Raw genomic sequence first — 12,132 nt, 5'->3', positions numbered from 1 at the left:
CAAATGATTATCTTCAAAAGCAATTGCAATGCTATGCCTATAATGTGTACACTGATAATTTATATCAGACTTGATTTTTTAATGATAGCAATGTGCTTCAATTTGGAAGGTATGTTATCGTTCTTGTTGCTATTGACAATGAATACCAAATTATGTTCTTGGGTGTATTAATTTTGTATCTAGTTATTTTAATATTGCATATTGACCATAAATTTCAAATTATGAATGCGTATTTAACGTTGTATGCTAAGGTTGGCATGCTTTATCCATTTTTCCATATGAATGTAATGTATAAATGCAATTTTTCTTTTATATTTTAAACTTTCCCTATATTTATATGTGCGTACCCTTTGCCGTCCCTGTTCTGGAAACTTGGGGTAACACTACTTTCTTGTTGATAATTGATGGTTAAGTATAGTTCTGAAATAAATTTATCTATATGACAACGTAAGGATTGAACTCCAAGGAGAAGATAGCAACATACAAATAACTTTTGGGCCAAGTCACCTCCTTGATGCATACATATCCCTACCTCTCTTGGGGTCAGGAGTTAGAAATTTGTTCAGTGCTCCCCTTAGGATTCGTGACAAGGGCTTAACCGCTTCCTATGTGCTATAAGTTGAGTGGTTGTACTGGGCATTGAAAGATCGGTCTTTTGGTGCAACGGCAACCCCACTCTAACAAGTTGTATCAAAGCTTGGTCGCAAGTTTGAATCCTTAGACCCTCGGGTAATGCTGGGGGGGAGATTGTTAGAAATTTGTTCAGCACTCCCCTCGGGATTCGTGACAAGGGTTTAAATGCCTCCTGTGTACTATAAGTTGAGTGGTTGTATCGGGCATTGAAAGATTTGTCTTTTGGTGCAACGACAACCCCACTCTAACATCAGGTTCATGTAGTTCTCCTAGGAGCTCTAAGATTCAGGCAACATCAGCACAACTCTTGCTTAAAGGTAATCTAGATATCTTATGTTGTTTCATGCCAAGAGCCGAGTCATTGTAGGCTCCTTGAGAGACAAAAAAAGATTGTCATCACCCAATCAACTCATGGGCACTAGGAAATCGATATTAAACATCATTGTATCTCTAAGTGACACTTGTTGCCAACATCTAGTTATTGGACAATATCATGATTTCCCTACTCACATAGACTGCCATACTTCCTTACCATAATGATACAGGTGATTCTTACCACTTGCACTGCCTATAATGATAAAGTATCATCTCTCTAGATGGTGCTAGGAAGAATTAATACTATTTTCAGTTTCACAAGCACATGTCTATGTAATGTCCCTATTTTTAGTTGATGGAGTTAGCTCATCATAGCAACCCTTGTGAGCTGACAGGGTGTTTTGGGGGTCTCAGTTGTGAACTTACTATTTTTAGTAAGTCTATTATTGGCAGTTGCTATTTTTGGCAGTGCAGTGGGTGGCTTGGCAGTTGGTTGTCACCTGCAGTAAATCAGGTTAATAATTGCATGAGCTCTTATTTATTCAATGATTATTAAGTTGCATTATTATAATGATATTTATATTATTATAATAATGACATTAAGAGATATTTTAAAAAAGTATGGTGGAAAGTTTCTAGTGCTGAGTTCTTTTGGGAAACTTCCACAGTCTCTGAAATGGAGTTTTTTAGGAAACTTTTGGCCAACGAAAGTTAATAAACGAGAGCTCATTTCATTGGGAAAAGGACGCTTGAATATACATTTGCTTTTTGTGCCTTTGTGGTTTTTTCCTGATTTCTGACTTGTGAGCCCATGCTAAAGTATAAGGTTTCGTTTGAGATGTTCTCGGCAATTGTGCTGAAGTATACAATTGGCCAACATTCTCCTACTATATTCCTGTGGCTAAGGAGAATAATCATGATGATTACATTGAATCTATTGTGAATACTGGCTGAGGGTTTTAAGAAGTTTTTTGGAGAATTCTGAGAATTGCCTGAAGGCCAGCTGCAAATCGTTGTTGAGGTATAACGATTGGCATATCCTCCTTCTGTTCACACTAGCTGGAGATTGGATTGATCATTTACTGATTTGAGAGAGGAATCAAATTGCTTTCTTACCCTGCTGATCGTAATCTGGGAAATTTGAAATTGGGGCAACCGAAGCTGCTGATTGACGTCTGAAGCCAGTGTTTTGTCATTGCAATTGTTCTTTGTTGAGTTTCAAACCAAACACAACTGAATACAGAGCTGGGTGGCATACTTATTAGGGTCTGCGTTTTCTACCAGCCGTGTGGGGACCCAGTTATCATTCACGTGGACAATTCAGGCATACCATCCTGCAATAAGAACCTGCGGCTTGTGTTTGGTGTGAGTAATTTGCTTGAACAGGTCGGCTTCAGTAAAGACCAGCTGCAAATTGTGTTCAAGGGCTCTTTGGCAATTAACGTGGAACAAGGGAGGATTAAATCGCATGCTGCAGAATTGTTCCAGCATTCTCAACCTTGCGATTTGGGCCTGCACCAAGAGATTAGTCAACTGGCATCAGTTTCTGAAAATTATGACCAGGTTCTTTAATTTGCTCTTCTGATTATGTAAGCAAATAAATTAAATAAGTGGTAATTCAATTACTTCAGGTGGTAAACACTGGTCATTTCTTTACAATTTTCTTGCATCCAAATTTCAAAAAAAGAAAGAATATAAAACAATATGTATATCTATTTCACCTATCTGTATCTTTGGTATTGCAAGTTGTGTGTTGTGAAGAATAACAAACAAAAGTCTTGCTGGAATTATAAATCATTTCAAATGTTGGTGTAGAGTTGAATTGCGTTAGTTACATCAGAACTGGTTGCATACTTGCCAAAGCTTTATAAAATGCCAAACCATCCAAATGATATAAGAAATTGGTGAAATCGGAAGTTGTTCATGTTATAGCCAAGACTGGGTTTTTACAGTCTATCTTAACTTGGCCAATCTCTGTCACAGACAATTCTCTCAGAACCATCAGATTTCACATGACAACTGTCGAAGACCTCCATCCAACTAACATGAGATTAGATTCCCAACTTACACAAAAAGTTACATGTTATAGCCAAGACTGGGTTTTTACAGTCTATCTTAACTTGGCCAATCTCTGTCACAGACAATTCTCTCAGAACCATCAGATTTCACATGACAACTGTCAAAGACCTCCATCCAACTAACATGAGATTAGATTCCCAACTTACACAAAAAGTTAAAAAAAAAAAAACCTTCACACCCCAGTCATTGTCATTTGTCATGATATAGGGATGTAACTTTCCACATATGTTAAGTTTCCAACACAAACAAGCAATGCCATTGCCACTCACCAGCACTGGTAATCTTGCACAAGGAATTGTATGCTATATCAACAAGATCTATCCCAGTTACCTAGTGGTGACAGTAGATCATAAACACAGATATAATTATGATTTACTCGAAATTGCTTTAAAATCTAACTCTATTCCAAGTTTCTACATAGTAAATTGCAAGTGACAGTCATAACAATTAGCTCACTCAAAAGCTTAAAAGAAATATTTAATAGATTCAAACTAGGTTCCACTTTCATTTCCACAAGACATATCAGTCACAGAGGAATCAACAACCCAACTGAACTCACTTTGAAGTATTAATATGAGAAAGATATATCAACAAAAAGACACTCAATCAAGTACATCTATATTCAGTGAACAATCCTCCCTAGACAATATTGAAGTCCATATATCACTGTTGAAACAAGATATAATCCATACTGAGAACCCTAGATGGTCAGAGTTCCTAACAACTTAAAGCCTTCTCAGGAACAGTCAGGTCAATTCAACTCACAAACAGTAACACAAGGATAGCTGGTGTTAGCATTACCACGAGGTATGGTTTAAGCAAAGCTGTTAACACCAAGAACATTCTACAACTAGGGTTTTCTCTCCATCTCAAAATCTATCTGCCACAATTAACGTACTTTATTAACATTGTCCAATTACAGTTGAGCTTCTTTGGAAAGGTCCAAAGGACAAGCACAATGTGTTTCCTAGAGCACAGAGAGTCTTGAACTACCCAAGATTTTGAAAAGATGAAGTAACAGTTCAAGAGTTGCAGAGCTTTCCAGGCAATATAGTCACAATGGCAATATTTAATTAGATGTGATCCAGGCTCTCAAGATAACCTTGGCTGTCAAACCTACTCACCTAGAGGTCAGCCATGACAAGAAAACATTAATTAATTTCGACTCAACCCAAATAAAACTCAAGCAATGCCTTCAAGATTCAGATTCAAGCATTCATCTTTTTCTTTCTAAACCTTCTGGGATTAGTGCACAACCTATATCAATTACATGCAGAGGAAGATAACAATCTCTAACTCCACAGTGAGAAGATCAAACATTCTCAACTAATATGAGCTCCATTGAATCTTTCAAGCCAGAAAGCCTCAAACACAACGTGCAAAATCTCACCATACTCTTGGTAAATATAAAATTCCCACACACCATAACCATATGAAGCCATTAAAACATAAAATCTTGCGCATTAGATTTTGATGAGTACTTTTATCATTTATGTTACTTGTTAGCTTGTTCACATTATCTTTTTATGAAAATACTGAGCACTTAGAGACACTGTTGTGTTGTTTCATAAAATATTCGTTAATGAATGTACATATTCTGGGTGATGTGAACTCCAATAGTGTGTTAGCTTGTTATAATATTCTACTGCATTTTCAATATTTAATTCATATGAAAATTAGGGATCCTTACTTGGATCTCTGGACTTTAGTTAGAGAAATGTGTGGCTTTATTCAGTGAAAACAAAAACTTGACAGCAGATGTTATCTTTCTGAATAACATTTTAATGGGGGTTTTCAATTTTGTACCAAATGTGAGTTGCATAGTTTTACTTTTTCTTTCTAAACAATCTGATCCTACATATAAACATGCATTGGAGAAAATGCTCTTAGATTTTTGATGTCTTCTGGTAATTCCATTGTCCACACAGAAGGGTCCCTGCCTCTCCCGTGGTCTATCAGGATAAAAATCGCTTTGGGTGCAGCAAAGGGCCTGGCATTTCTTCACAGAGGGGCAGAAAGACCAGTAATTTATCGAGATTTCAAAACATCAAATATCTTGTTGGATTCGGTTAGTATCTACAACTTCAATGCTAGATGGTTCAGTATTGGGTATCTGATTCATATTATTAAAAAGTGATTTCTTGAGGCAGGAATATAATGCGAAACTTTCAGACTTTGGACTAGCGAAAGATGGACCTGAGGGAGACAACACTCATGTTTCAACTCGAGTTATGGGAACATATGGCTATGCTGCTCCAGAGTATGTTATGACTGGTAAGCTTTCTGTTAAGACTAAAACCAGTGCCACTAGGAGATTTTAGACTTGATACTGCAACTAAGTGAACAAGGCTACCATCTTATATTTAAAGGAGGTGGTAGCAAAATTCATGGGTTTTTTGTGGTAATATCAAATTTCGTCTAACAGCGAACATGTATTCAGGTTTCAGGTTATTTGACAAGAGGCCTGTATTTGCCTAAATTTCTGAATATGCATGTATGGCAAAAAACTACCACTTGCAATCTTGGTTTAAATAAAGCAGAATGACCCTCTGTTGGGTTTTGCCTTAGTCATATCATATCATTTCATATGACTGTTCTCTCCTAATATCTAATGTACTTCAATTTTTACATTGATCAATATATATTTTAAAGCTAAACAGAAGTAACTCAGACTAGAAGCCTAGTCAAGAATGTTCCCAAACTGAATTTGGGTTCAGGATCTGATCAAATGTATCCATAAACAGCCATAAAGAAATCAAAAGGAAGTTATTGTTGAAAGCACAAGCATAAATTCTTAATGTCATCAAAATACAAGGATAAGAACATCATTTGTAAGAATTGAAATTTTAATAGTTTATTGATTTTAGAGGCCTTAGTCTTTCTCTATTTCAACTATTTACTGTTCTCAGATATGTTTAGGAATTTGATAGTACTGTTTATTTGTACAGACAGCATAATTTCAGCTGAGCATGTATACCTTGCAATCAATTACAGGAAGAATAAGTTTGATGCCTCCTTCTCCCCTGAATTCCACAAGAGCAAAAGATGGCAACATCTACTGCCCCAGACCTAAATTTTGAAGTCCCAAATTTGAACCTGCATGATTAATGTTAGTGTAGGTCAGACTTCTTACTCTATCTTGGGCAGTTAAGTTAGCTGCTTTGTACCAATGCTATTGCTTCCTTCAATGTCTAACATCACAATTTGATGTCCGTACAAGTGTATCCATGGATTTGAGACTCACGAGAATATATCATTCTTTGTATTCAGAATTTATTTCTTCCAATACTTTTAAGGGTTTTAAATTTTCTGTCTGCATCATGCAACACTGTAAGCACATATAATGGGTGAATCTAGCTGGAATTTCCTCCTGTTCCATCCTTTGCTCTCAGAATTTACGTCAAACTTACAATTTGCCCAAGACTGCTCCAGCAGCATAGCCTTTCTGCATAAGCTTAGTTATAAAACAAATTTAGAAAGTAACATTGTGTTTGATAACATTTTCATGGCACTTGTCTTGGATAAAAAATGGGTTCCTGTTATCAAGAAAAAATTGAAAAAAAAATCAGTAATGCATGCGAACCGGCTTAATAATAATACTATTTTAGAAAGAAATGTGATTGATTTACATTTTTTGTAGATTGTATGGTGCTTTTGTAATGCTTTCTTGTCTGTATCCTATGAAGGATATATATATATATATATATATATATATATATATATATATATATATATATATATATATATATATATATATATATATATATTCCATGCTGAAATACATCAATCATTACAAACTGCATCGGTTTTGAGTTCTGAATTATGTTGTCAGTAGAGAGGCTTTATTGAGTTTGCATAAGGTGTATTGAAAATGAAGTTGACAAGAATGTCAAGGTATTTCTTCACAATATATTTCATTTTGAAGTGAGTGACTAGTAGTCTTTGGAGAACGACATAAACATATAATTTAATGGGTTTGAAAAATCAAATGAAGAAAGTGAGTTCTCCGTTAAAAGTGAAGAGAAACTCATTAGTTTGTTCTGCTATGTTTATGTTAAATATCAAAATACTTCAGTGCTCTTTCTTCTGTATTGAGATCAGAATTATTCTACTACAGAAATGAGCACAAACAATTTGGGGTTCTGAATATTTTGATATAAGCTGACAAACTAGTTCATGGATTTTTACCCATATCTGTCTCTTTTTTGGTTTATGCATATATAGATTTATGGAAATGATAGGTGCCCAGTTACTTTCCAGTAGATATCTATTGAAAGGAAGTTAGTCCTGAAAATGATGGCAATTCCTAAAGCAGCTCATAGTTGGAGTATAATACCACCAGTCTTTAATACAATGAATAAATTTCTGAACCTAGTTTTTCTGGCTTTCTATGTTTCAGGACACTTATCATCCAAAAGTGATGTGTACAGTTTTGGTGTTGTGCTACTTGAAATGTTAACTGGTCGAAGATCCATGGATAAGAACAGACCAAGTGGTGAGCATAATCTGGTGGCATGGGCTCGACCTTACCTTACAGAGAAAAGAAAACTTTACCGTCTTATGGATCCCCGGTTGGAATTTCACTATTCTGTGAAAGGGGCCCAGAAGGCTGCTCAGATAGCTCATCATTGCCTAAGTAGAGACCCAAAAGCCAGGCCTCTTATGGACGATGTTGTTGAGGCTCTTACACCTTTGTTAAATCTGAAAGATATGGCAAGCTCATCATTACATCATCAAGTTGTACAATCTGTTCATTCAGGTCGCCATCCACGCATGGCAAATGGGAATGGACAATTACATTCAAAGAATGGACTCCCTAGGACCAGTTCTAAGGATGCCTGCATGTCACCACATCAGCATTCTCCCAGGCATAATGGCAAATGATTGTAGGTATTGAAGCACTTTTTATTTGTTGCTTGAATTTGCATATGAATGGAAATTCTGAGATTGATTTGAAATTTACGAAGGCATGTCAGAAGGGACATCTTTTACAGAGATTATCTGCTAATGACTTAGATGTCTGAAGGGGGTGCTTGTTTGATAGAGAATTCAGCCTATCCGGATAGTAAGAAGAGTCTTCGTGTATCTAATGTCAAAAGCTTGTGTGATTGATCTTGGGAACATACAGCACAGACTACAGCTTCTCTGTGTTAAAAGGAACAGGCATTCTGGTACTTAAAAATATCACTTTCATAAGGAAGCACACTACTCTTGGGGGCAGAAATTATTCAAGGCAACTCCTTTCAAGTTTTTCTTCTGGGCTCTTAAAATCTATTGGTACTTAAAAGAGTGTACTTTGTGACATCTCTACATTCAACTCTTGGAAACCAAAGGCATTTTTTATTGAAGATTTTGTTGTAGATGGCTTTGTTCCATAAGGTTACTGGTTTCCCACTTCGACTCCAAGCATTTCTGTAATTAATTCTGATTTTCATTCTTGATTTTCTGGAGTCCGCATAAAATACTGAAGAGGCATCAGTCTCTGAGCTAAACACTGTATACGCCATTAATGGTAAAAGCATTTGGTGCCTCCTTCATTTCTGATTGTTGTCCTACTCAGTGGGGTGATATTTTGTCATCCTTATATTCATGATGAGTACTTCACATTCAAAGTTTTGAGTGATGGTACCAGCACTATGATATTGAATCTAAAGCATAGAAATTTAGAATGGTGTAGTACAGAGCAAATTCTATGATAGCCCCATCGAAAATGATCTTTAGCTTCTTTATGGATGGTAAAACATTTGAACATTAATTTGTATGCTTTTGATCAAGCAAGTAGAGAACCATACAATTTGAAATTTGCCTGCAAAGCACAAACATTTACATGGATCTTTATGCCACAAATAGTAAATCTGAACTTCAGTCATCTCTGTCAAATTAGCACATCTCAGTGTAATGGCTTCTTGTTAGTATGGTACCATGTACCATTTAAACATTCCCCGTTAGTTATCATCGTTTTCATGATAGTTTCAAACAAGTTTATCTGTTTTGTAATTGTTAATCACTGTATCAATTTAGTTATGATTTATGAACTATCGTGTTTACTGTTGAGATCTTCTCTTTTATTGAAATTTCTTGGAGATTTTTCTATGCCACCTTATAGTTGAGGTAAATGGATATTCATTTGTAACCAATTTTCAATGTATATTTCTAAATTTATCTATGATGACCTAATTGTTACCCACTTCGTTTGGACAACAGGACAATTTCATTTTTCTGGTGTTAGAGGCTGCTATTGTTTAGTGTCCTGTAATTTAGTTTATTTAAGAAGTTTTGAAGATATCTAGTATTGTGGCTTGTTTATTTTCAGATAATTATTGCCATATTTGTGGACACTCAGGCTTGCCAAAAACCCTTCAAAGTTGATTTTTGACTTGGATTCAGTTGAAAAGGCCAGCTAAAACTTGGCTAGTATTGGCTATCAGATTCAACTGAGTCTGCAAGTCTCCACTGCAGAGTCGCTGAGCACAATTTGTACCCTGATCCATAAGGCCTTGTTGAGACTTACCCAATTTTAACTCACTGATATAATTTTCTTGTTAGATGTTTGTTCTTGGTCCACATTTGGGTATTGGTACCCAGTTTGCGTAATTATTTATCCCAATTTGAATTTCAGAAGACATATCTTGGATGTCAGACTCAATTACCATAGACTTCGAAGCCTTACTCTAATTCGGATACAGAAGTCCTTGTCAAGTCTCTACACATTGATTATTGGCACTGCTTTTAGTTGGTGTTCCTGGTACATGTTGGATATAGGCATGCTGTGCCCTATTCTTTTTCCAACTTAGGGTTGATGCAGCTTGGGTATCTGCCTTAAAAAAAAGCTTCCTAGCAATTAATCATATTTATTATTAATCATGATATGTATATAGCATAAATAGCATTCAATTCAATGCTTTCATAGAGAAAATTTTCAGTCAATATTAGGTTGGAGTTTCTGGATTTGACCATTTAGGTGTTTTTTACTCAACCTTTTGATCATACTTCATGATCCATAGTACAATAAAGATAGCCAAAGAAGAGAAAAATGAATCGAAAGTATTAAGATAAAAGACGGCAAATCCAGAAATTCAATTTTTTTTGTTATCAAGTTGAATTTAAGAAATTTAATACATATTTTCTCAATTTAAGAAAGTTAAATTTTTAATTTGTTATTGACGGAACCTGAAATCAGCACCGTTTTCAAGGCAAGATGGTGTTTGGGTAGGGCATGGAAAATCAGAATTCAGGCTATTTGAATAGCTATGAGATCAGGAACCTTCTGAATAATAGTACGACTTACAGGGATGCGAGGGAAGATCATTGGTAGCGAAGTGTTTTTTTTACCTTAAATCATCTTTGAGGTAATGAAGACTGGATTTCACAGCTCATGATATAGAGGAGAAATGTAGATAAAAATAAAATATATACATTTTTTCTATTATTTTGTTCTAATTTTAGTTACAATGCTAATATTCCCAATGAATTAAGAATCACCATTGCTAGTTGAATATGCCAGGTTTGAGTTATATGCTGTAATGTCTCACAATCCATACCTATTTCACTATATTTTGTTGAGATTTTATCTAAAACGCTGTTTGAATTAAAAGTCACTGAATAATACCGAGTTTGTAGATTGCAATTGTTTTGGGGTCATTTGGCTGCTAACTACTTGTGCCACAAGCACTGAAAGTACAGTAAAGGCTTTGTAGAGCATGAGACGTGTTCGAAATTTCGAGATTCAATTTGTGAACCTCATTTCCTCCACTAGATGGAATTGAATATGACATTTCACGTTCCCAATAAACAAGTGGTACATTTTGAGATCGTAAATTTTACAGCTAGATGATTTGTTTGTATTATTTTATTATTAGTTTGCTTTCATTCAATTTTTTAATTCAATTGACCAAATGAGTTTAAAAGAAACTTCAAATGTTTGTATCTTTTTCTAATTTTTCATTATTGTATAAATCACATTTTTCATTTATTCTATTGAACTATACTATTTTGTTTGAGAGAAAATTTAATTTTCTGAAAATTCAATTTTCTTCAACAAAAATACAAATGATTTAAATAACTTGTTAGAAAATATTTGTATTTTTGTTTGGGAGAAAATTCAATTTTCTTGAACAAAAATACAAATGTTTTCTAACAAGTTTATCATGCATTAATGAATGCATTAATTACAACTTTATCTTTTCCACATTTGTGACAAGTAGATTATTATTATTTTTTAAAATCATTTTTATCTTCCACCTCACAAATGAATGTCTAATCAATATTAATTATCACTATCTATTTTTTTTACCAAATTTAAATAGAGTTAAATGTTTTTTTGTAAAAATTTTTTAAAAAAAATATATTTATTAGTTTTACATTGATGTTTGTTTTTGTCATTTGTAAAATGTTATTTTTTCAAATTTACACTATATTTTACTAGCTACTATTTTACAATCTTACTCTAATTTGTTTTTATACCATTTTACAAATTGTAAAACTAATAGTACCCTTCAAATTAATTAGATATTTTGTTAGTTTGAATTAAGTAATCAACAATTTATTTTTTAAAATAAAAAAGTTCAACTTAAAACTAAAATAGTAGAAATTACTAGTTCATTCGTATAATATAATTTCTATTGTTATTTATATATTTTTTAAAATAAGGCAAGAGCCTACAACACAACGGTAACTTGTGAGCCTCTCATCGAGGTCTTGGGTTCAAAACTACTCAAACTTAACAAATGATAATAATTAATATTCACAAATAATGATAAATAATCAAGGCTTTGGTTGATTACCTATAAAAATAAAATAAAAAATTGTTAAAATAATATAATTATGATATTTTAAAAATTCCTTTCAACTCTCTCTATCATTCTACCTTTACTTGTCCTTATAATAACATATCATTCTCTTTTAACTCTCTTCATATCCTTCCATTCTATCTATAAATCTCCATTTTCCTTCTTTTCCAATTATTGGTCGAAACTTTGACGCATTAGTCTCTAGTTTTAACATAATAGTTATGAAACTATTATTAGGGTTTCATTGTATAGTTTTCGAGTCAAATTATTGAATTGTTTTTTTATTTAGGTTAAAATAGGCTTTGAAAGGACTCCA

General features: G+C 34.1%; 1 protein-coding gene across 3 annotated transcripts in view; it reads left to right on the top strand.

Moving 5' to 3' along the window:
* The window catches only part of LOC149552420 (serine/threonine-protein kinase PBL34-like), a 28,461-nt gene extending 19,758 nt beyond the window's left edge, over nucleotides 1-8,703 (top strand). For 2 of the 3 annotated variants that reach the window (XM_089787973.1, XM_089787974.1), the window contains 3 exons: nucleotides 4,959-5,095; nucleotides 5,178-5,301; nucleotides 7,427-8,703. In XM_089787973.1, coding sequence (XP_089644099.1) covers nucleotides 4,959-5,095; nucleotides 5,178-5,301; nucleotides 7,427-7,911 — 746 coding nt within the window. In that variant the 3' untranslated portion in view covers nucleotides 7,912-8,703. Of the gene's footprint in view, nucleotides 1-4,955; nucleotides 5,096-5,177; nucleotides 5,302-7,426 lie in introns of all 3 variants that reach the window. The other variant, XM_089787972.1, reaches the window with a different exon arrangement.
* The last annotated feature ends 3,429 nt before the right edge of the window (nucleotides 8,704-12,132 follow it).

The sequence above is a fragment of the Cupressus sempervirens genome, chromosome 6 (assembly GCF_028749045.1).
Source record: "Cupressus sempervirens isolate cs-2001-9-10 chromosome 6, ASM2874904v1, whole genome shotgun sequence".
Taxonomy (NCBI): Eukaryota; Viridiplantae; Streptophyta; class Pinopsida; order Cupressales; family Cupressaceae; genus Cupressus; species Cupressus sempervirens.
This window is presented reverse-complemented; position numbering and strand designations above follow the sequence as displayed.